We start from the raw sequence: 25,549 nt of genomic DNA on the forward strand, positions 1-25,549 counted from the left end.
CACTGCCCCCCATCTTAGCCATGTTCCCAGCATGCACCATTCTTCCCCTCAACTGCTATCCCAGCATACACTGCTCTTCCCTTAGCCATGTTCCCAGCATGCATCACTCTTCTCCCTCAACCACTCACCCAACCTACACAGGTCTCCCCTTTAGCCATGTTCCCAGCATGCATCACTCTTCTCCCTCAACTCCTATCCCAGCATCCACTGGTCCCGCCTCCCCAGCCATGTGCCCAGTCCAGAGTGTCTTTCGGCTCCAGGCGGCGTTACCTCCCCTCCCCACGGCTTTCCCAGCATCCACCCCGCCTACCGAGAGACGCTCCCACCATGCACCCCGCCCTCCCGACATGCCCTGCGCGCCAGGCCAAACCAGCCCCGGCGGGCGGCGAACTCCAGCGCCAGCACCTCCCTCGCAGCCCCGCCCCTTCAGTGGGGGGGGGGGGGTTGAATTGAGCAGCCTCGTTGTGGTGCCCAATGGAGGCGGGGCGTTGGAGCCTCGTTGTGATCTCACACGGGGGAGGAGAAGCTTCGTCTCCGCAGCTCCGAAGCTCGAGGGCAACAAGGCGCCGCTGTGGCGCCACGCGCTGGAGCGGCGCAAAGTCTGCTGGGTAACGCCGCGCGCTTCAGCCAGGGGCGGGGCGGTTGGGGGTCAGCAGCCCCGCTCGTTGGGACGGGCTGTGAGGGGGCTGCTCCTCCCCTGGGCCAGGACTGCACCCCCGGGGAGCTGTGGCGCAGGGCCCCCTCGCCGAAGAGCCGCCGGCACCTGGGTGCTGCCTTCAGTAAGCGCCAGCTGTGCCCCCTCCCTCCCTCCCTGCGCCCGCAGCCGCCCCTGCCTCCCCAGCTAGAGCCCTCTGCACCCGCGTCTGAGCCCCCTCCTGCATGTCAGTCCTGACCCCCCCCATCCACTCCTGCATTCTGAACCCCCTGGTTCCACCTCACAGCCTGGAGCCCTCAGCTTCCTCCTGTGCCCCAGCCCTGACCCCCACCTGCGCCCCCAATCCCTCCCAGACCCCACCCCTCCCTGTGCTCTGGAGCCCCTGGTTCCACCCCGCAGCCTGGAGCCCTTAGTCTCCTCTTGTCTCTCATCTCTTAGTCCTTATCTGCACCCCGAATCTTTGGTTGCACTCCCAGCCAGGCTCCTAAGCCCGTTTGTACCCCAACTTCCTATTCCAGCCGGAGGGAGGTGGACAGGGGATTCAGTGAGAAGCAGAGGGGTGGGGCAAAGGTGTTTGGTTTTATGTCTTTAGAGAGTTGCCAATCCTAAGGGTATGGACTGTGCCTCCCTTGAGTTTCTCTGATTGTCACGTGCCGTGGGTGGTGGGTAGAAGAGGCAGGGGAAGGCAGTGCCTTTCTAAACTGCCCATTTGACCCTGTCCCCATTCAACATGGCTCCCCCCCCCCCCCCACCCCCCCGAGTCTTCAGGGGCTGCCTGGATTTCAGCCCTGCTGAGACTGGGGCTGTACTACCAGATCTTGCAGGGCTTAGGGGGTTGGGGCCAGGCACCATCTGCACTCTGGGGCAAGGAGCACTTGGGGCAGGGGGGCACTACCCACTGTGTGCCAACTGCCCTCTGGGGTTGGAGGCGCTGGATACCCTTCCCTTGGTCCAGGGAAGGCTGAGTTTGGGTAAGCCACCCATGCTCTCTGGGGGCTGTGGAAGGCTGGGGCTGTGCACCATCCACCCTCTTTCCCTGTGCACTGCCTGCTGGGTGGGGGGCTTTGGATGGGGGTGGCTGGGCCTTGGGCAGAATCAGCAGGCCAGGGGCTTGGCTATCCCAGCCTTAGGTTTGCCCACTGCCCATGCATATACCCCCTTGGTATCCTGTGGTTGGGATATATGGATAAGGATATACTAGTACCTTCTCTGGTGTCCTAGATCACAGCATGCCTGTCTGTCAGAGGCATCTCAGAATTACTGGTGCTGGTCAGATCTGCTGCTGCCACACTAAACCCATGTGTTTCAACTTTATAAAACATATCATTTTAGATTTTTTTTAAAGCAGCAACCATATTTTCTGGTGAGCAACAGAATCTGGGATTTAGGCTGTCTCTAGACAGCGTGCTGTTTTTTAAGATCTGTCTTATTTAGAGATCTTGGGAAGAAAATTCCAAGTGACTTGCATTCAGATTATATGAATTGCAGTGAAGACAGGAGAGAATCTAACTCTAGTCTTTTTTTAAACCAGAGCATCAGGAACAAAGTTCTTCAGAGATCATGAGCCGCAAGGTAGGTGTTAAAGTATTGACCAGGCAGGTGAAGAGGCTCAGGATGGAGCATCAATGTTTGTATAAGAAAAGATATTTGAGCTTCCAAAGTACTTGGATTAATTTTTCTTGAGAACTGGTTCTTTTAATCCTGTTAAATGTATTGGATAAAGAGTATGCACCTGATAAAAATTTGTGGACTTCAATGTCTTGGACAGAACCTTTCTCTGTGAAGCTGAAGAATGTGTGTTCCTGATACACTGCATTATCTATGGGCTGACAAAAATAAGTTTGTTTCCCATGCACACACAGCAGCAATGTCTGTATGTTGCTGTAGTATAGTTGATGCTTGACCCTTAGTAGCTGTGACAGATAAATTAAAATGACTTTCAGGCTGTTACTAATGCCTGGAAGTTGAAGCTAGAAAATGCAGACGGAAAATAAGGCTTATTTTCAACAGTGAGAGTAATTAACCATTGGGAAAATTACCAACTGTTGTGGTAGATTTTCCATCAGATTTTTAAAATGAAGAACGGATTGCTTTCTAAAAGATCTGTTGTACTTCAAATGGGAATTAATTCAGGGCAATCTGGTGGCTTATAGAGAGTCAGCCTAGATGAGTGATTTTCTTTTTGTGGACCCCTAAAAAATTCAAATGGAGGTGTGGAACCCCTTCGGAAATCTTAGACCCTCAGGGGTCCAAGAAATGCAAGTTGAAAACCAGTCCTCGATAGTGTTCCCTGTAAGTTGTGCACTTGTACGGCCACTCAGGTGAAACTGGGAGGCCACTCACATGATCAGGAGAACGCCCAAAGCTAGGTTTGTGTTTCTGTTGGTGGTGCACATAAAAATTATTCTTCACATGGATGGCTAAGATTTGGAGGGAATAATGCTCCTAGATGATGATTATCTCTTCTGGACTTAGAAATCTGTGAGTCTCCCTGGTTTTGGTCCACAGGGTCGATATTTTAAGGAGGAGAGTAATGCTCAGAGACCAGCTCATAGGGTCCTCCAACGAAACTTCAATCAGCATTATTTGTCCACCAGTAAAACAGATTTAGAAGACAACTATGGTAAGTGTTTCTTTATTGGTTTGCAACATTCATGCAGGGGACTGTGTTGTCAAAGTCTCTTCCCGTCCTTCAGTTCTATAATTCTGTTCATGGTTGTTGCAACGATACAGCGTGAGAAAGCTATTACTGAAAGTGTTTGGCTTTGACCATCTTAAACTTTAACAGACTGTGGACTTGGTGGGCTGACATATGTGCTTAGGCAGCGTATCAGGTGGAGACACGCAACAGCATGCCCCAACCTTTGTGAGCCAGAATGGCGTATGGCTGTAACTCAGCTGTGTATGGTTCATTTTACTTACTTAGTGTATGCAATCCAGCCTATCCACAGTGTTCTTATCAGTGATGTTCAAGGTAGAGACCTCCAGGAGTTTGTCATTTTGCAGTCCTTTGTAGGTGTGCATAATGACCTAGTTGTCTGTGTCTCCCAGCTGTAGCTTGTCTGCAGAAATGGATGATCCAACCAGCAGATGGAATTTGCTGTGTGGGTTACAAACAGGTTACAAAACCATAATCATGTCTAGTACAGACAGTGCCTAAATCAGTTTCTTGGGGAATCATCCCAGTAAAGTAGCTTCTCAAGGCCCTGTCCATGCCACAAATCATAATTGACTTTATAACCAGTGTCTGGCTCCAAAATGCATTTGGCTACACGTGCAATGTGGTTAATATCCTGTTAGTGCCAGGAGCAGTATGAAGAAGGCAGCATCCTAAGGGCTGCCCCTGGCATATGGCATTGATTTGATGCATTGGGGATTTTTTTCCTCCATAGTAGTTCATGGGTGCACGGAGTGGATGCTCTAGAACCATTGAATGAAGTTCAGTGCTGTCTACACTTCTGCTTAATTTTATGTAGTTTATGTTGCTTAGAGATATGAAGAAGACACCCTTACGAGCCACACAAGTTATGTCTAGCTAAGCGCTGTGCACACCACCTCTAAGTTGGTGGGGGGAATACTCAAGACATCATAGCTTCTATCTCTCTTACTGTGGTGGAGTAATGATGCTGATTGGAGAGCACCGCATAGTATATTTTCACCAGATACATTAGAGCACTGCAGTAGAGTTCTTTTAGTGTATCTGCCCGAGTGGGTCACTCTCTCACTGAGTCAAGACTCCTGCGCTTTACCTCCTCCTGGGTCTGACCTCAGTGTTCAACATCCCTGTTTCATGCTGTGATTTCTCTGCAATGATTCAATCTGAATAGGAGCACCTCTCAGCCAGCACTGTAAACCAAAAGGATTTATTAGTCCTGTAGAGCATAGCATGGGGCAGATCCTGTTAGGACAGAAAGCAGGAAGTTACAGCAAAATCCATCTTGCAGAAGAGCCCAGGACTCTGGTTAGGCTCAAGTCGCAAACCAGGAGACTGATCAGACTCCAGCAACCCACCCCAGTTCCCATCCAGATGTCCCTCCTTCATCCTCTGTGCTATTGCCCAGGCAAACCTGTCACTTGGCCTCTACCTTTCTTTGTTCTCTAACTCCTCTGATGGGCTTTTGCATAGGATAAGCCATGACCATCGGTTGGCAGGACATGGAATGTCCAACCATTGTCTAGGCCCAGGGAGCTAGCTAGCTCTTGCAGCTGGCTTTTTGGGGTACCTGCAAAGGTCTCACTGGCTTGTGCCACCACCTAGATACTTGTGCAACACATAGGAGAAACTGAAGCATTCACAGTATTCATGCAAGCATTAAGACAATTCTCGCTGTCACAAGTAGACACTTGTCCTAATGATCTATGTCAGTGATTCTCAGTGGCCTGAGATCTGCCTGGCATTGTTTTAGGAAAGCAGCAAGCTGGATCCAGATATCAAAAAAGGTGAAAAACATTTATATAATCAATCTGGCCCATCCAGCTTTCCAGAAAACCTCCCACAATCCACTGTCCTGTGTTGCTTTGTGTTCATGCCCTCTTTACTATGATACAGGCATGGGGTGTAATGAGAGGCAACACATTTGTGGTGACAAGAAAGCTGCTGCATGAACGCATATTGAATTGTGAAAAGGAGTGCGTATGCTTGAAAGCTTCTCTCTCTCTCACCGGGGGAAGTTGATTCTCACCTACCTTTTCTCTTTTGCTGCTTTGTTTTCTCTTCTGTGTGACTAAGTGATTAAGGTGCCCCGTGCCTCTCTCTGAGTTATTTTGTTTCTTTCTGGTCCACATTTTCAAAATGCCTGTGATGTGGACCCTCACTATGTTCAGTGAGTATCGGGCTCCTAAGTACCTGCCAATCTCTGCATTTCACAGGGCCAGGAGTACTGTAGTGCAAATTATACCCATAACTTCAGACATGTTTATTTTAGTTTGATTTTTCTAACTAAAAGATGGCCTTTGAGCATGAAGGTAGATAAACAGTATTTACTTCAGAATGCCATGCTCCTGCTGACCTGTAGTATGTTGCTACAGTACTGTCTGACCTATCTCGCACCTACTTTCCCTACAATATGGCACAGTGGCTGGGGACAATATTGCCTGGAGTAACTTTTAATTTAACTAGCTAATTTGGTAGCTTCTGATGGTTTTTATAGTACTATTTGTTTCCAGCTCACAGTTCTGCATAAGTGCACTCATTAGTATGTACTGGCCACTTGCTGCATTACTGACTACAGTTTTTTCTCATTTTAAATTTAATATTCCACTCACCAAAAATCCAAAGTGAATTTGGATATACTATGAATACAAACTTAGTGATTCTTAATTTTTGTGTTGGCTGTTAGAGGGCATCACCTGTGCCTAGTATGTGTCCAGGCTTGTTAATTGGTGGTGATCTGGTTTTGTAGAATGTTTTCTTTTCTCTTTGTTCCTTCTCTTCCAGTTGATGCTTTGGATCCAGAGAAGCTAATACAATGTCCATATGATAGCTATCATCAAATCAGGGCCTGCCGGTTTCCCTATCATCTTATAAAGTGCAGGAAGGTAGGATGGCATGTTAAGATATCTAAAGCACTTGAAAAGTCATATTTTTGTATATGAATGTGTGAAGAGTACAGCATGGAAGGATGTATGTATTAGGCTGGAAGCAGATATCTTTATTTCATTTTGTACCTGTCATCCATTTAGCACTTAGTAAAAGCATTCAGTTCATATTTGGTACTGCACTTGAGACCAGGCATTTGCCCTGGAGAGGTACAGTGGTGGGATTCTATTTTCTTCCAACAGAGTTCGCTCATGGGAACCAGGGGGTTTACTTTCCCACTTTGGGCTGTGCAACAAATGCAGCCAGCATTACATGGATGCCTTCTGACTGGCCAAAGCAGAAGTGGCCTGGTGTTAAGTCTTTGCTTTGCAAAGCAGATACTAAACCATCTTTCTTATATTGCTAATAACTCTATCCACTGTACATTTGGCTGAAATCTTTTGAGTCTTCTATCCTGGGTTAGAATGCTGTATATTTAACAGGAGAAGCTGCTTCTGTCTTTTGTCCTCTCAATCTACTATCTTATCTTAATCTCTGCACTGCTATTGCCTACTACTTTACTGGTATAAGCAGACTTACATCCCTATCACTGCATCCACATGTTGTACCAATATAACTGTATTGCTTCAGAATCACATGCCATGCAGAGCAAGCCTGAACGGTGCATGTTCTTCCTCTCTGCCTTCTTTATCATTAGGAAAGAGCAAGGGTCTGCATTCTGTGGGGGATAGTAGTAGTCTGCCTGTGTATTGACACAGTGCTCCTATTGTGGCCTCCGCTGGAACACTGAGTAACTTCCCTCCTGTTTGGAAGGGTTAAATTAACTGTGAAGACTAAAGCTGTAGTGCAGGCAGGGACTTACTCTCTGGTCTGTTGCTTGTTTAATTTAAAACTAAAGTGGCTGAAGTATTTAGACTTTCAGAGCACTTACTACCCATGTAGATTTTTAGAGCAGTTTTATCTGTTCATTCAACCATGTCAGTGACACTGCAGCAGTTCCACTGAATTTGTACTGGGGTTGATCTTCAATCAGATAAATTCAGTATGGTATTTACATGTAAAAATGAATATATGCGCTCTTTACAATACAGCCTATGCTTTGCTGTTTCTCCACTACATTTGTGCCCAGGATCTGAGCTAAGTTTTGGCTTTTCTTACTTTATTTGTTTTTTTCCAAAATTGTATTTCAGGATGCAGCTTGCACAAACCTTTCACTAGTAACTCAAAAACAAAACAGCAGAAATGTAGCACTTTAAAGACTAACAAAATGATTTATTTGGTGATGAGCTTTCGTGGGACAGACTGATGAAGTGGGTCTTTCCCACAAAAGCTCATCACCGAATAAATCATTTTGTTAGTCTTTAAAGTGCTACATGTCTGCTGTTTTGTTTTGTTGGAATACAAAGTAACATGGCTACCTGTGTTACTAGCAAATGGGTTGCGGTGAATTCACTGAGCATAGCACTTTTTTTTTTTTTTTTTTGTTCCTCTAGAACCACCCTGAAATTGCAAAGCAGCTAGCCACATGCCCCTTTAATGCCCGCCATCAGGTTCCCAGAGCAGAGATTAGCCATCATATATCAAGCTGTGATGACAAAAGCTGCATTGAGCAAGACATTGGTGAGAGAATATTAGACTCCTTTGACTTCATAAACTCACTTTCGGAACTCTTGGGTTAACAGAGTTCTAACTTAATTTTTGTTGTTAATGTCTAAGATAGCTTAATATGCTCTTATTGCATAAGTATCCATTTACCAGTTGGTGCTGTATGATTCAGAAGCAGCTGGAGCCCTTGGAGAGTTGTCCATGCAAATTGTTCCAAGCATCTGAGAGGCAACTGGCTTGTATTGCATGTGTTATCTGCCAGAGACTTTACCATTAAAATGAGTTTATGGCACAATGTACGTGTGAGGATGTGGGAATCTGACTGGCTTATTAGAGTTAAGATAGTGGCCATGAAAGATTTGGACCTTCAGTATAGGTCTGACCTGGCATATGTGAAATAAATTGATCTGTCCACTTCTTGATTGACAAGTATCTAGATCGTAATAATCCTGGCTTCTGTTACATCCTGTATGACTGTTTTAGCAGAGATGCTATGGCTGGGCCATGGAGGCTGAATAATTTTTCCAAGTGGAGGTGGGTTCATCTATCTCGGGGTATAGCAAGTTGGGGAGTAGATTATGAGGAAGCTTCACCGTTAATGACCATTTTTGTCTGCTCTGTAATAAAGAGTTCAGGGTCACAGTCTGTCACCTGAGCCCCTAAATCACTTGTTTTTTTGGCTTGTGTTCCAATTCATTCCCCCCACTGGTGTCTATGTGGCTATCATGGCACTTGAAAACTTATCAGTTCTCTGGCAAAAGTAGACGTGTGCTGAAACTAGCAATGGTGTGCATGTTAGCATGTACAAGGCTTAGACCATGAGATTACGGAAAAAGCCCTGAGCAGATTTTTGTGATGTGACACTAGGACCGCACCTGAATCCTTTCCTCGTGTGTATGTTGAAGTAGCTGCACCATTGATTGAAAAACGTGCAGAATTGTCCAACTTAAGGATAGTCCTGAAGCAGGTATTGGTAACTGGGGGTTGCATCCGTCCTGCCAGATCAGTTTATTTGACCCGCCAAACGTTCTGTGTTGTAGCTATCGTTTTTGAGTGACACAATATGTAGCCTTTTAGGGTATGGCCTGCTAAAGAGTTCTCATGGATTTTGTGGCTCTTTTCTACCTTCTTATTGCGAATCCATGGGTGGATGAAAGGCGACAATACTCTTTGCTCAAGACTAGAGGAATACCTGATCAGTTTCCTGTGTATGCTGCTCCTGTCCAAGAGTTATTCTACAGTTAGGTGAAAATGTTAAATATTCCTAAACGATTTTGTTTGATTCAGAAATAATTGCTCACTGAAAATCTTCTTTGCTTTAAGTGAGTCAGTCGAATAATTTCCACAGAGAGGAGATGAACGTTGTCAGCATGTGGCAGCCACCCCCATGCGACGAAGACTGGGATAAAGGTGAGGAAGTCGACATGGTGTCTGTCAGCCCCTGCTATATCCTCCTTGCTCCCAAAGAAGTGACATGGTCTAGGGAAGAGAGGTCCCATACATCGTCCTTCATATTTTGGGACACCTAATTTTACTGTGCTTGAATAAATTAAGTTCTCCAGCTATATAGCCTCTTCCATATGCCTGCTGTTCTCTACAAAATGTCTGTTTCTCATGTAATCTGTAGCACCATCTGTGCTTTGATGAAAATTGATATTGATGATAATTATTACACTTCATATTTTTCAATTAAATGCCTGCCTTTGCTCAGTTCTCATTCAGTTTTATAAACCTAGCAGCATCTTTGTCATATTTCTCGTTTTATGTTGCTATGATACTTAACCAGGACTGAGACACAATGATGTCGATTTCCTTTGGCAGATCTACAAGAGCAATCAAATTCTACGTTCATTTGGGGAACATTCAGTAGTGGCACAAACAGGTAGCAGAATTTGTATTTCTTATAACAGTGCTTTCCGTAGATGATGTGCCTTCAAACTATGCTTAACTCTTGTGGTGTTGTACTGATGGACAGAGGCAATTTATTTTATAAATCCTATTTTTGGGGGTTTGGGAGGGAAGTTCCCGCTGGCATTCCTGTGCCCTGGGTCAGTTTCCTGTCTCCTTTTAGTGGTAGATCTATAAAAACATACTATTGTTACCATACAGTGGTTACTCTTCCAGTTCTACTGTTGTACGATTAGTGCTGATAGATCTCAATTCAAACCCCACTGGTGTATATATTTGTTGCAGGTTTGGGGGGGGCGGTATTAAAAACTGAACTGTTATGCTGGGTTTGATAGAAATGCAGACTAGTGCCAGCTCTTAAAGCCTAAATTGCCTAACTTCTGACAACTAATCTAATCTCTCATGACCTGCTGCAAGTAACTTTTAACAACCAGGATATTTTTCAGGCAGTTAGAGTCCTGAATCAGAAATAATCATTTCATTGTTTGTGAAGAGTAGTCACAGCACAGCTTTAAAAAATGAAGCATGTGTCTGGTCATTCTCTCTCTTTTTCATGCCCTGAACAACTGAGTAATATTATTGTGCCTTTTCTATCTAATAAGAGGTCATCAGCATATGACCTTATATAGCCTGTAATGGTGACAAAAAAATCATAGAACCATAGGATTGAAAAGGACTCCGAGAGGTAATTAAGTCCAGTCCCCTGCACTCGTAGCAGGACTCAGTATTATCTAGGCCGTTCCTGACAGGTGTTTGTCTAATCTTCTCTTTAAAAAAATCTCTGCAGTTCCACAGTCTTCCTCGATGTATATTCCAGTGCTTAACTACCCTGCCAGGAAGCTTTTCCTGTTCTTCGTCATCAACAACCATGGGCTCAGCGTCCGTTGGTGTCTGATGCATCTCTCACTATTTCCTTCCATCTCTCCCTGTCCAGTGTGGAGTGGCTTAGTTTGTGTGAACTAGCTCTGCACCAATCTAAGATATCTACACATTCTCTGTGGGGTCTGCCTCTCCTATTTGAACTGACCATTATGCTGAACACCAAGGTCTTAATTTTTCATTTATCGTTCATTCTGCAAATATGCCCGAATAGCTATAACTTGTGTGTATAACCTTTTGCAGTAGGTTCTCTTTCGGCTGTATCTTCCTATATAATTCCTCATGGGTGACCTTCTGCATCCATCCTATTCTCAGGATCTTTCTATAGCAACTCCTCATGAATGCCAATATTCTCTTCAAATCTTTCATTATCACCAGCAGCATGTTGTACGGATGTGAAACATTGAATACATGTTTTCCAAGGTTTGGGAAATGCACCAAATTTTCTAGCAGTTCTCCGTTGATTTCAATAGAAGGTGCATGAGATTGTCCTGTCGGCAAGGGTTGGGGGAGCACCTTGGTCTTTTTGATATTCAGTGTAAGGCGTAGATTCTCATACGCTTTAGTGAAGGCTCTTAAGATGGTCTGAAGGGCTCCAGGAGAAAGAACAGCAACCATGTTGTCATCCGCTTATTGGAGGTCCATGATCGAGGTCATGGAGGTCTTGCTTTTAGCCTTCAGTCTCCTGAGACTGAATGAGAAGCTTTTAATTCTATAGTCAGCCTTCACGCCATCAGGAACTTGCCATCAATGAGCTGAAGGGTCATGGCAGTGAAGATGCAGAACAGTGATTGGGCAGTGATGCAGCCTTGCTTGACTCCCGTGTTGACCTCAAAGGAATTGCTTTGGGGTCCATTGTTGCTCAGTACTGTGGCAATCATATTGTGAAGCAGCCTCAAGATGCTAATGGGTTAAGCTCAGATTGTTGTCTTTGTTGATGAGCCGTTAGCATTGTTTGGCTTCTTCATTGTTACGCCTGAAATGCTGGCTGTGAGTGCCGTCCAGAATAAGGCTGTTTGAATGATAGGTCCCTGGTTAATATTCATAACTTTAGATACAAAAATAATTGCACATGACTTATATGATCCATCTTATACAAAACCATAATTGTGCCATAGCTGTAGTACTGTGATGAATGCATGATGTGGTGTCACACCTCCTCTTTACTTCAGACCATTTCATTTTTCCTAGCCTTCAAGGCACTTGCAGCCCCTCCCAGCTTGGTATCATCTGAAAATTATACATGAGGTCTGTGTGCCATTATCTAAATCTGGCCTGCAGTCTGGATCTGGAACATGATTTGCCCACATCTACTTCTGAGGCTCAGGACACCCCTCCCTAGCATCTAGCACGTTGGGGGTGATCCCTGATCCTTGCACACCAGACTTGAGCAGGCCAGGACTGCAGATGCAGCCCATGGGTTCTGCCTTCCCTGGCTGGTGGAATGGCAGCGCAGCTCTGTCTGGAGAGGCTTCCTCTGCCATTCTGATTGGCCAGAGCTCTGCCCAGTTACAGTGGGGGAAGGGGGGGTGTGCTTTGGAGCAATGGGAGAAAAGCCTTTCCAGGGAGTGCTTGAACGACTGTTCTCCGAGCCAGGGGAGGAGGCGGCAGCAGCAGCAGTGCTTGGAGACAAGCACCAATCCTACCCCGCACACTGCTCCTGCACCCCTTGCTGCCCAGACCCCCACCTCAGCCTGTTCCTGTACCCTTTCGCCCATCCAGATCTTGTACTCTCACATCCAGATTGTACCCCCAGCCCACTCCTTGACCTTCCACCATGCACCTTACCTCTAGAACAGATCCCTCAAGTCCAGCCAACTCCTGCACTCTCCCTCCCACCCAGACCCACCAGCAGCTGCACAGTGTACCCAGAAACCTTCGTTTTTGGTTCCACCTCAGGCCCCCAATAGAATTAATCTGGCCTAAAGAAAGCCCTGAACCTCAGTACCTGCTTCACCACCACCATGCCCGTGGTGCAGGAGCATGAGAGGAAGTGAAGTGTCTCGGTTTTTGTTTTTTGTTTTGCATCTCATTTTAATGAGGGCCCCCAGCTGATTCTTCTGACCAAAAAAGGTTCCCCACCCCTGACCTAAATCATTGGTGAAGATATTGAACAGCACCAGATCCAGAACTTTCTGCAGGTATCCACTCAATATGCCCTTCTAGCTTGACTATAAACCACTGATAACAATTTTTTTGGAACAGAATTTCCAATCAGTTATTCTCCCATGTTACAGTAGCTACATCTCTATTGTATTTCCTTAGGATTTTTTTTTTAAGGAGATCGTGTGAGATGGTATCAAAAGCTTCATTAAACTCAAGGTGCACCATGTCTACCACTTCCCATCCATAAGGTTTGGTACCCTGCCAAACAAAGCTGTTAGGTTCGTTTGACACAATTTGTTCTTGACAAATCCATGCTGTTAGTTACTGCCTTATTTTCTAGGTTTCTGAAAACTGTTTAATTATTTGCTTCATTATCTTTCTGGATTAAGCTAACTGGTGTGTAATTCCCCAGGTTGTCCTTATTCCCTTCTTTATAGGGGGTCACTATATTTGCACCTTTCCCAGTCCTCTGAAATCTCTCCTGTCTTCCATGACTTTTCAAAGATAATCACTTATGGCTCGTATCTCTTCGTTCAGCATCTTCAGTGTTTTAGGATGTATTTCATCTGGCCTGCCAACTTGGAGGCTTCTAAATTGTCTAATTTTTAACACACACCCCCCCCCAAATCTTATTTTAGACTCTGATTCTACTTCATTTTCAATGGCATTCAATGTTAGATGCCTGCATGCATGGTGTACAAGAAGGGCATGTGTTTGGGGATTTTTTTGCCTTTGGCTTCTTTCTTTCTTTTTGGTGTACTGATTAACTGGGGATTTTAGTCAAAAAGTACATGACATCAGCATGTTTGACACCTTTCTCTAACCCTTGAGGGGAGCAGTAACTGTTTTGATTTCTTGAAGCTTTATGTAAATTTATATACTCTTCCGTGTTAGAAAAATACTGGGTATTTATGGTAAAAGGTATTGGCTAAAAGAAGTACACATATTCAGGACAACTCTTATTTGATCTCTCTTCAGCCCTGGGTCCAGCGTAGTAATGGAACAAAAGAGTAACCTAACAGCAGGCATGAGAGCACCCAAGTCCCTGCCGCGTATCCTATCCTGGAAAAGTAGTAAGTACAAAGGCATGTGGCCTCCCCATGCTGTCAGCGGGGACTTGCATGGTAGCTCAGAGTGGAACGGAATAACTTTATTTCTCTGTATTCTTATGCCATGTGTCAGCATTCTTCTACATAAACTGAACTGCTTTTATTACCACCATCAGCAAGTGGAGATGGGGACTGCCATAACACAGTCCTCCCTACAAACAAATGCATTTCTGTGGAAGGTGGTGTGTCTTGTGTGTGGGTTTTATTTCACTATAGGCAGGTAAAATGCACTCTGACAAAGGCTCTCTGGCTCCATGCATTGCCCTAATTTCTGCTGTGCCTAACATCTAAATGTCAGATTATTCACCGCTATTTGTTAAGCAAAAGTGGAGGCTTACAAACAAGTCTGAGTGTGGCACAGTGGAACTCAACACAGTTGTAGCTCTTCAGGCATAGCTGCGACTGGAGTCAGCAGGATTTGTATACATGTGTAGCAGCTGCAGCATTTGGATTTGTTTTGACAAAACCTGATTGAAGTCTCATAAAGCACATCTTTCCAAGGAAGCCTATCAGCATTACTTCCGAGAGAATGTAACCTAAACGCTGGAAAGGCCATGGTTATTTGGAATATATGTTCACTTAGGAGGTCAATCACATAACATACCAGTTGAGTAATGTGTACTCCTGAGGGAATTACGTGCTACAAAAATGAAATGTTCTGCACTCAATATTTTAAAATTGTTGATGTTTCATTTGTCAAAATAACTGAGTATAATCACATCCGTTTCAATTATTTTGGTAATTTTATTTCGAAATACCTGTCAGCAAGTATGTCTGTAACAGTACAAACAACAAAAAAGAGTTCCTCAGGTTTAGAGTCAAAGAACCCTCTGACATCCCTGTTCCTGTTACGGTTTTGTTAGTTACCTTGATGTGGGTGTGTCACACATGCCAGCCAAGAACATACTGAGAGAAATCTCTCCCACTCTAGCGTAAGACATTTGCTCCCCTACCCTCCAGAATCCAAATGCGAGACATCCTGCGGCCCAGACACCAGCATCTACCCCCTCAGAGTCTGAGGATGAGAAGGAGAAATAGCTGATGGTAGCTCCCAGGCTTTTAGCGTGTTTCCTGCATGCTGTGTCTTTTCTGTCATGACATGGTGGGAACAGCACTTGTGTGGAATAATCCCATTCCCACTTCCCCGGCAACGTCATGTATTTGTAAGCTGGAGAAACAGGCTCTGTTAGGATTAGCATCCAATACAGACAGCTGGCAGCTCTGGAGCACCAGTTCAGTGGGAAGAGAGAGGGATATATGAAATTCTGCACATACTCATTGTTGAGTAGTGGCAAAAAAATTCCCCCTGGGGTAAACATTGGTACATTTTCCAAGCCCTGGGTCTGTTGTTAATGGTGTCTTGGCAGAGCCAATTGCCATTGTTGGGGAGTGTAGCCGTGAAGCAGAGCAATCACGGAAGTCCCCTTGGAATTGTTCCCTAGTATGTTGATCATGTCACTGATGTCCATCTTCTTGCTCACTGGTGCTCCCACCTCCCTGTCCTGGTGTGCCACTGTCTCTCCCCCAGACAAGGCACATAATTGGAGTTATTGCCTCCCAGCAGAGTAATACAGATACTGAACCACTTCAGCTGTGGGAGGACTCAGTTCTAGGCTCAGCACCCAGGAAACCAACCTCCACATGGGACTGAAACCCCTAATAAATCCATGTTATGCTGTCTGAAAGTTTTACACAGAAAGCTTGTAGGTTAGCTCTCTTCATCAGTGATTGCTTCCCCCAGGTAACAATTATTTACCCTGGGCCTAATAACAAACAAAAGTTTCTTTTATTAAGTATAAAAAGCAGGATTTGAAGTGGTTGCAGGTGAAAACAGATCAAATCAAAGTAGGCTATTAAATTAAAATGAACTGAAGACACATAGCTAATTCCAATTCATTAAACTTGTTACCAGCACATTCTTACCCAAAACAGCTGCTCTTACCTCAGGTAAAAGCTTCGAATCACAGCTGATCTTTTACTTTTGATTTTGGTCTAAAGCTTCTTCAGAGTTCTTTTGTTTCCTCCCGGAGCCTGCCAGGTAGCTTCAAAGGCCAGCTGAAAGCAAAGGGCTTATAGCATCCCATTGCTTAAATAGACTTTCCCCCACAGTAGGAATCCTTTGTTTTGGCATCTCCCCCACCCATGGAAAAATACCAGCTTCAAAATAGATTCCAGTACCAGGTGGCTTGGTCACATGTCTAGCTGGGACCAGCCATCCATATGGCTCACAGGAAAAACAAGGTCATTCACAGATTGAGTCAATCACTGGGTCATTAAGCTTCTGGGGCACCAGTATTTAATGGTTCTTGTTAGTACATTTAAAACTATAAAATTCACATTTCCTATGTGTAACTTCACATACAAGAATGATACATGCAGAAAAATAGGGTGTGCAGATCCAGCAGACTAACATTAAAATTGGTAAGTTACATGAGGTATTTTGTCTAACGTATCTTCAAGTTATGCATATTGATATTCATATACGCCAATTTTCTTAAGGCATGGTGGGGGGGACCATCACAGTGGGCTCAAGACACAGCACTTTTGTCTGTCATCTGAGTCCATCATGGTGTGATGAAGTGGCTGTTAACCCTTGCAGAATCTGAACCTGGGCTACAGCTTGATCCCTTGCTCTGAATGTCCTATCATAGCAATTTGCTGCATGGCTGTCTTGCTTTCCTGTCAGCTACATGTCGTCATATTAGTGGAGGGAATGGGGATTCCTTAAGCTGATGTTGGGCTGTGAGGACTGGAAAAGTTTCAGTACGGAGAAGATAAGATAATCAAGGGTCTGGAATGTCTTTGATATAAGGAGAGACTATTCAGATGGTTAATGGAGGATATGATAGAAGCCTATAAAATTGTAACTGGTGTAGAAAAAATGACTGTAGAAGCATTATTGACCATTTAACACAATACAAAAACCATGGGGTCATCCGAATATAATTAATAGGCACTAGGTTTAATACACACAAGGGAAATAACAGCTAAATTGTGGAACTCATTGACATGTAATGTTGTGTTGACCAAAAGTGTTAACTAGGTTTAAACAAGAATTGGCTAAGTTCATGGAGATCAGTCAGTAGCTATTTACCAAGATGGTCAGGAATACAACCTCATTCTTTAGGTGACTCTACACATGTGACTGCCAGAAGCTGGGGGTGGACGAGGGGGGTGCATCACTCCATAACTGCTCTGTTCAGTTCACTACACTGAAGCATTATAGGTTAAACCACTCTCCTCCGGCACCCTGGGGACGTAACTGGTGCCAGATGAGAGAATTTGCTGGATCGCGGGAGGTCGATATTGTCCACCACATTACCAATACTTTCACTGCTTGCAGGGCTCTTAGAAGACATTTGGGGTAAATTACAGCTAAACAACACTGGTGGCTGTAAACAAACTGTATGGGGCCACTGGAAACTTGGCCACATTCATGATAAGTGGTCATCCGGCTAACTGAATCATACCAGTTTATGGATGTTGCCAGGTGAGAGTTCCAGATTAGAGAGGTTCAACCTGGAGTAGGGGTTGACGTTGGAGACAGGATACTGGGTAAGATGGAATGTGATCTGACCCATTACAGCAGCTTTTATGAATTCTTGTGTCTCATTCTTCACAAGACCTTTTTTCTTTAAAATACAGTTCAGTTGCCCCTTGTCCGAAGATCCCACTCCTCAAAGTGCTGAGTTCATGGTAATTATAATTAAATATACTGGTGGTGTTCCATGCTAGTCAGGCCTTAGGGAGGGAGATTCATGTACTTACACTATACTTTCTTGACAATCTTTTTTCCCTTATACAACAACAAGCACTAACTGGAAGAAGGTGTGACCCTTTATTCAATTGTCAGACTGTAGGTATGATGGACTGGCCATAAAGCTGTCCTTTTCTGGGGATGCTTGTGACTTGAAAGAAAAGAATATTTTGCAAGAGAATTCCTTTGAAGTAGCCACTAGTTTAAACATTAGGGAGAATTATGGCCGTTTATTTCTGAGTATAAGACAGAGCATCTGTGATCTGGGCAGCTGTTGCCAGCTTGAGCCCCAATAGCTGCAGAAGCAGTCTGCTTGATCTTGACAAGTTATTTAAGCTTCAAGTGCCTCAGTTTCCCTATCTATTGACTGGAGAGGTAATTACCTTGCAGGGTCTCTGAGAAGATAAGCATGTGAGTTATAAAGCATCCTCAGGAAAAAAGGTGATGGAAAAGCACAAAATAGTATTATTAGGATTTACCTTTGAGTAGGCATGTGCCATTTTTAAAAAAGCAGGCCCCCACTTTTGCAGGCAAGTCCCCCTTAAAATACACTTGACACCTACTGTAAATTGCTGAGCAAAAGTGTGAATAAATTTGAGGTAGAGTATCGTGCGCACAGTTAGTTATTTGTAATGCAGAATGCACTCTACCTAAATGGAGAATTAGTGTGAAGCTTATTTATGTAGTTCTCACTTTATTTTTAATCACTGTATTGAGCTAGCTGGTCATGTTTCATGTAACTCTGGATGTCTAACAGCCTGGTTGTAATACCATGATTTAAGAAAAATCTGAACAATTATAATACACTATGCTAATCAACTCCTTTTTCCTAGCAAACAGGATTTTTGTTTTTTGACTTTTTAAAGGCAATTCTGTCAAAAGCAGTCTTATATAAAACATGGGGGAAGGGGGACTAAGGCAAATATTAGATGAATGCTCCTGCCAAGAGGGCAAGGGACTGGACTTGATGACGTCTCAAGGTCCCTTCCAGCTGTATGAGATATGAAGTAATTCCCAAGGAAATGTGTTTTCATCAGCTGTTAGATCTGTAAATTCATGATATTTTTATTGTTACAACCAGGATCTCAGGCTACTAAGGTTTGTACAAACACAGAACAAAAAGATGAAGTTTTTAGAATCCCAGTAAGAATATGAAAGTCAGGCTGGCTTGTGCATTGCCAATAATTGGAGCTTCTGCAGCTTGAACTTTGTTAGACTAATCTGGTGATCTGCAAACCAGCTCTCGCTCTCAGCTGTGTTGGCTCTGCAGGATTAGCAGGAGTAGTTTGGTCAGTAAAGTAAGCAGAAAGATAATCTACAAATGCATGTAAGTAGCAGGTCAGAGTGGAGGAAACTAATGTACTTGCTTTCTAAGCCAGAACTGTACTTAAAAATATCCCATTAAAACTATCTACTTAAAGCAGCAATAAAGTTTTTGTATTTTGCCTTCAAATTCTCCTCTTGTGGTTTCCTTATGAGACTGCAGATGGCCTGGTGCTGTGCGTGAGCATGGAAGAACAGTCCAAGTGTCTCAAAGGTTCAATGCAGTTTTTAATTTTGGAGCTGTGCGGGAGTAGATTGAGTCCAAAGCAGCTTATCTGATTCTTACAATCAGCAGGTGATGTTTAGAGTTGCTATTACTGATATTTTAAGTTTCTTTCTCTTTAATCTAATCACAGGAGCTTACAACTGAAGACAGGGGAAGAGGCTGCCATTGAGCACTCATCAGCTGTTTCCTGTAAAAAATGAGGTGCTGGGTAGAAGACTCAGACTAAATTCCCTGGATTCCCTTGCTCTAAGCATTTGCACCCCAGCCTTCCTCCTGAACTGTCCTTCACCTGCCTTGGCTGTTGTTCTGAAATCATCCAGACCAAGGTATTTAGAGACCGTGCTGTTGACGCCTTGATACCAAACATCAGACTTTAAAAAATGAACTCCATGCATTCTGGTGCCAAGGAGCTAGCAGAGTTCAACCCCTCTGGAACAGCATGCTCTGCAGGTCACCTCCTGTAGGGTGTTTAGTATAAATCACTGCTGGACTCCTGCACATCATGGGGTTAAAATGTGTTGTGGCTGTTAGCACTGCATGTTACTGATAATGTTCCTCTCAGGGATTTCTGTGATAGGTCAGACGATTGGTCCATGTGAGTACCCGCGTGCTGAGGGGTAAACAAGCGAAGTTGTACATCTCTCCCTGATGGGCAGTTTGGCATCTGGATGTTTGCTCCTCCTTAAGTTTTTCTCTAGTGACCTTGAATGTGTCTTCGAGTGTCCCTTGGTCCGATCAACAGGAGCTCGAAGGCCTGCCTGTTATGCCCATCCACCTACATGTGCAAAAGGAGCTGCCACTCATACTGTAGATGGTGTATGGGGACTTCAAAGCAAAAAGCCTTTAAAACAAAGTATTCTTTCTGGTTTGATTAGGTCCAAAAGATCATTTGTAAGGAAGCTAGGATGGGAGATTTTGCTGCAAACTGGCTGCTTTAGCAAAAGGACAACTGTGCTTTTCCCAGATGCCATAGCAGCCCTAATACCACATCTCTGTCGTGTGATGCCCAGTGCATGCAGCTGCTTGAGCATCTCTGGTCTGGTGCTTCTCTCTAGTCTCACTCAGGTTCTTGGGCAACCAGTGTATATGAATTAAAAACAGGTTTCACTTCCCTTGTCCAGCATGGCAGGACCTGACCAGACATGGGCAAGAGAATTAGGTGACCAAAGGAGGGTTCTCTGCCATGTCCCCCAAACTCACACCCCTCACCACTGGGCTGCTCCCCTACCTTCTACCCTGGGGCTGCCAGGAAAAGCTGGCTCAGGCCCACACTGGAGATGCAGCTTCAGCCCTGGGCAGTTGCCCCACGGCCCCGTGGGGAGAGCCAGGAGATGCCAGCCCCAGACCTGCATGCCTGCCTTCCCGTGTGGGTTGCGTTGGGGATGCAGACTCTGCTGCAGCCCTGCCAAGCCCCAGGGCTACCAGAGGACGTAGGCTACACCCTCCTGCCTGGCTTTCTGGCCTAGTGTTGCTGGACTAGAGAGTGCTGGATTCAGACGTTTCAACTTGTATTCTGTCATAGGATATTCAGTGGCATTTCATTCTGAACAGGGGCTTTTGTGGGTTTCCTTGTGCTTCAGACACAGGGAAAATAAGGGAATGCTGGTGCGTGTGAGAGTGGGCCTTACTAAAGCATGGTGCACTTCAGTCATCCTTGGCCCAAAGAGCAGCCCCTGAAAATTGCATATTTCCGGGTAGTCCTTGGGCTGCATTAATGAGACGAGGAGATTAGTTATGTTACCAGCTGGTTCCAGGATCAGCATTTCAGTCAGACATAGGACCTGGGCCGTCACATTCAGTCACATCTGCCTTGTTCTGTTTCCCCTCCACTGCACAAGAGGTTTGATGCTTTGAATACAGAGCAAAGGCCACTCCTTGTTCTTAGACTAGAATCACTGCTTGATCCTGCACTGGAAGAATAATCCTCTGCTTGACATCAGGTTGTCACTATGGAAACCAATATAGGGCTGGCCCTTTGAGGAAGTGAAGTGTTTGTGGTCAGAACAGGGGTGCAGCAAAATCTCCCCTTGCTATTCTGACAAGAAATAAACATGCCCTGATTAGTGAGCTCTTCATGTACCTATTGTTACATCCGTGAGAATCTTTCCGATATGTATTTCAGTGTTACCTGTCTGGCACTGCAGCTTAGGAGGTCCCATTTGCAAACCCTATGAGAGAGATTTCTGAAAACTTGTGAAAATTGCGAAATAACACCTTCCCTATATGAGCATCACCTTTGTTATAAAGCTTTATGGGCAGTTGCAGCTTAAACACAATTTCTCTTGAGGGCAGAATCAGTTTCTCAGAAGCAGAGCAAACAATACATCTTTTCAATTTGGCCATTAAAACCAGTCTGCAGATCCCCAGTGCATGCAGAATAACTCTCCCTGTATGTATTGGCAGCATGTTGTTAACCTCCAAACTCGAATGACACGGTATGTAGTACCCCCTTAGCATGCGTTCTGCAGCCTACTGGTAGGCCAGCATATTTGCATCCGGCGGCCAGGTGGTCATTGAACTTCTTCTGGGCTTGCTCTTGGAGACAGGAAGATTCACGGACCTGAGATGCTGAGGCTGCTGCTGCACTACCATTCTCTGGTCAGAGGTGCCATGGTAATGAGGCAATTTGAAGCAGGTTAATGAGATGCTAATGTGCATATACAGCACCTCATTAGCATAATGGCAGCCATGTAAACAGACTTTGAATTGCAGGTTGGTAGTGAAGGTGGGGGCAGCTTCAAAATAAGTGCCCCACTTCCACATTCCCTTACTTCCACAGAATTAGATCAGCATAAGGGAATGTGGAAGTGGGGCGCTTATTTCAAAGCTGCCCCCATCTTCACTACCAACCTGCAATTCAAAGTCTGTTTACATGGCTCCATTATGCTAACGAGGTGCTGAATATGCACATTAGCACCTCATTAGCCTGCTTCAGATTGCCTCATTACCATGACACCTCCACCAGGAGAATGGTAATGTAGCAGCAGCCTGAGAGTTCCTGTTGGCATCAGGATAGGAACTGAAATAGCATTGGCTGAAACTACTTGTGTGGAATATCCCAAGGGTCTTCCTGTTTGGCTGCCAAGTTTATTCACAGTGGGAAAGTTATTGAAATAGCTGTTCTGGATTATCTCCCTGTGTGGACGTTTACTGCTGAATACAAGTACGCTATTTCTAATTTAGTGTAAAGCTTAATTCAAATCCAAAATGGATTAAGCTGGCTGAGGGAGAGGCACTGTGTTCTAGAACAGAATGTCTGCACAGGACCTTAGACTGCTCTAGCTGTTTGAGTAAACTTCCAAAGGTAGAGACCCTGGCTGCTCCTGTGGCACTAATGGGAGCCTTTGGTTCAGTAGGGGTGCGTCTGCACTTGCATTCCTCTTTTGAAAGAGGTTTGCAAAAATAAGGGAAATCAAAAATGCAAATTATGTTTGCATTTGCATGTTTGGCACCTCATTTGCATATTTCATAAGAGCTTCTTTCGAAAGAAGAAAACCAGTGAAGATGCTCTTTATAAAGTAAACCCCATCTTTGAATGAATCCTTCCCATGAAATCCTTCCCTTTCCTTTATTTAATGGAAAGAAGGATTCTTTCGAAGATGGGGTTTACTTTAGAAAACCAGTGTAGATGCTGCTCTTTCTTCTTTCAAAAGAAGCTCTTTTGAAATAATATACAAATGAGGTGGCAAATATGTACCTCATTTGCATTTTTGATTTCCCTCATTTGCATATATTTTTCAAAAGAGGAATGCAAATGTGGGTGCACCCTGGGGAGTATTAGGCCAAAGCTGCATGTGTCTAAAATCCAACCTTTTTGTATTAAGGCTGAGGAAATTTGGAGTTAGGCCTGCTGTTCTCCCAATATGTGGTCATGAAGATCTCCTGTTATCAGTCAGTGCTCTGTCTTGTCCCAGCCTGTCACCTGCAGCAATCATACTGACAGGCTCTGACCATATCCTGCCTGCCCCACCCTCTGCCCTTTCATCTTAGTAGGGCCTTACCAACATGCACATGTGACCTTACAGCGAATGCTATCAGAACCAGGCTTGGGCTTTGATCTAAAGGATCCCTGCAATAAATAACCCGTGTGTGTACACTCATTTCAAAGCATAGTCAGAAGGGGTCTGGCAGCCTAATGAAATAGGAGCAAGCAACCTTTTATCTAGTGGGCTGTAGATAAGTTACTGCAACTGCAGGGGTGTTTTGTCTTCACCCTCTGAAAAGTAATGCCCCAACTTGAAAGGGGAAATCTTGGAGAAGAGACAACTTACTCTGGTGTCCCCTCTGCTCTTGACTCTTGAGGTTACAAGCTCTGTGCTGCTGTAACACCTGCAGACTTTTTGTGGCAGTTTTTATTTGTGCATTTAGATGGTGAGGAATCAGTCCCGTTCATTCTTTTAAACCCACTCTCATGTTGTCCTTTATTTGTAAGGAGTCAGTTCATTTGATGTCATTCACAAAAAGTGCTACGGAGAGTCATCTTGGCTCAAGCAGAGTTCGCATTTGTGTTGTACGCAGGGCAGTGGTGTATCGCTGAGTTGTACTGAAGCCTGGCCCTGTTCCAGGCTTTGGAGTCGCTTTTAGGAATCAGTAAGGGCCTGTCTGTGCTCTAGAATAAAACCAGGCCGTAACCTTCTCAAGTAGGGCCTCAGATGCCACGGGAGGTCCGCAGCCCCAAAGGTGGATGCAGCTCCCCTGTCACTTTTCAGTCTCATGAGCTCATGGGAAAAATTGTAGCTGCTTTGCTCAGGAAAGTTGTTCTGTTGTGTGTCCTCGGAAGCCCCTAGGCCATTGGCTGAAGTTGTAGACTAATGGCCTCTGAAATCTTCTCACAGCAGAACCGCATCAGGTAGGGTGGGAAAGTATTTGTTGCGCTCAGCCTGGCAGCTGGAAAGGGGTTTGTCTGTGACCTAGGCTAGCGCCACACTGCAGCGGAAGGTTGATCCGCTCAGGGTCGATTTTTCTGGGGTTTCCTTTCATGCGCGCTCCCAGGGGTCAACGTCAACCCCTCTACTCCTTGCAAGAGGTGAGGAATAAGGAAGGTCAAGGGAAGGTTGACCTTCTGCCATGTGGACAGACATGGAAGTCGACTGCAGATAAATCAATTTTAGCTATAGAATTGGCATAGCTAAAATTGCATATCAGTGGTCAACTTTGTCCAGTGCAGACATAGCCCTATTTTCAGTATGGACCAAAATGGTGACGGACTCTTAAGTCCTTGAAGCCAGTGGTTCTTGTTGGCATCCAGCTACAGCCATAACTGGTGATACATGCAAGGACTCTGTATAGTTGGCCAGATCCTCTTTGAGTTAATTGGTTTCAGTGTAGCCGTGCCTGTCTACACCAGTTGAGGATTTGGTCCAGAATATTTAACTCGAAAACACTGTGTCCTTGCTGAAATAGGCATCCCAAAGACATCTGTACCCTGCATTGGAAACCAGTGCTTTGCTGTCAGAGACCACCCGGCACTATCTGCCTTGAGCAGAAATACAGCTTGTTTCCAAAATCAAAGACAGACCTTGTATTTGGAAAGTGACTCCTACAGAGAGCCAAATGGCCCGGTTCCGTGGTGTCTACATTTCTGGCAGCAGGTTTTGGCGGCTTTTCTGGGGTGGGAGTGACTGTCTCAGGGCATAGGATAGTGGTGAGCTGAAGCAGAATCTGTGCGGGATAAATCAGTAGGTGAAGCTATCCTCTAAAGAAGTCCACCAACCACCCTGCTCCTCCAGGGACAAGAACAAGGGGGAGTTTGAGAATCCTGGTGGCAAACATAATTCTCTGGTTTATATAAAGTGCCTTTGATCTAAAGTTTTATTTTCTAAAATGTTTATTTTTGGAAGTTTTAAGGATGGATTAAGATACAGCTTGCTATAGTGGGCCATTAGCAACACTGTATCGAGCTCATAGTTCTTGGATAGCTATTTCAGTCTCACAACTTGTATCAGATTTTAAAGATTGCACAGGAGTTCTTCAGAAATATGGAAGCTACTGGAAAACCTCACCCAAATGCTCACCAACCTGTATGCTGGAGGGAGCTGCTTTGTTTACACTTCAGGCGCATTTGTGTTTGCATCGCACCTTGGTAATGTTACATTGCATAAAACTAAACCAGTGAGTCTAGAGAAATGAGACACTTAAGAGTCTAGTTAGTTTCTCAGAGGTGAAAATAACCTCAGCTTAATGTTTTGTGTTTAGTTTCCCATGGTCTGCAAATACTGTTCTTACAAGCTTTCCATGGCTTTCAATTTGTTTGTATTGAAATAAAACCTGTTTTTGGCGTTTTGCGGTTTCCTTGTTGGCTTACACCATTTTAGCAGGCCATTTATTTCTTTTCCCTTTGTCTTCCAGTACAAAAAAGAAGAGGGGTGGGGGGGGGGAACTTTTATATATCATCTTTCCGTTAATCCTGTAAGCAGTACTGTCTGCGCTCAAGAATTCCATC

General features: G+C 44.6%; 1 protein-coding gene across 1 annotated transcript; it reads left to right on the forward strand.

Annotated features, from left to right (window-relative positions):
• The first annotated feature begins 347 nt into the window (after positions 1–347).
• LOC142003446 (gametocyte-specific factor 1-like) lies at positions 348–19,736 on the forward strand. Its single transcript, XM_074980404.1, has 8 exons — positions 348–608; positions 3,164–3,278; positions 6,093–6,193; positions 7,688–7,814; positions 9,123–9,209; positions 9,621–9,681; positions 13,671–13,765; positions 19,238–19,736. The coding sequence occupies exons 1-8, from the start codon at positions 348–350 to the stop codon at positions 19,249–19,251; spliced, it is 861 nt and encodes a 286-aa protein (XP_074836505.1). The 3' UTR covers positions 19,252–19,736.
• The last annotated feature ends 5,813 nt before the right edge of the window (positions 19,737–25,549 follow it).

The sequence above is a fragment of the Carettochelys insculpta genome, chromosome 29 (genome assembly GCF_033958435.1).
Source record: "Carettochelys insculpta isolate YL-2023 chromosome 29, ASM3395843v1, whole genome shotgun sequence".
Taxonomy (NCBI): Eukaryota; Metazoa; Chordata; order Testudines; family Carettochelyidae; genus Carettochelys; species Carettochelys insculpta.

Coding starts and splice junctions, on each gene's coding strand:
- LOC142003446 (XM_074980404.1), top strand. CDS start 348: ATGCCCTGCGCGCCAGGCCAAACCAGCCCCGGCGGGCGGCGAACTCCA. Junction 3,279..6,092: donor AGATTTAGAAGACAACTATG/GTAAGTGTTTCT, acceptor CTTCTCTTCCAG/TTGATGCTTTGGATCCAGAG. Junction 7,815..9,122: donor CTGCATTGAGCAAGACATTG/GTGAGAGAATAT, acceptor CTTTGCTTTAAG/TGAGTCAGTCGAATAATTTC.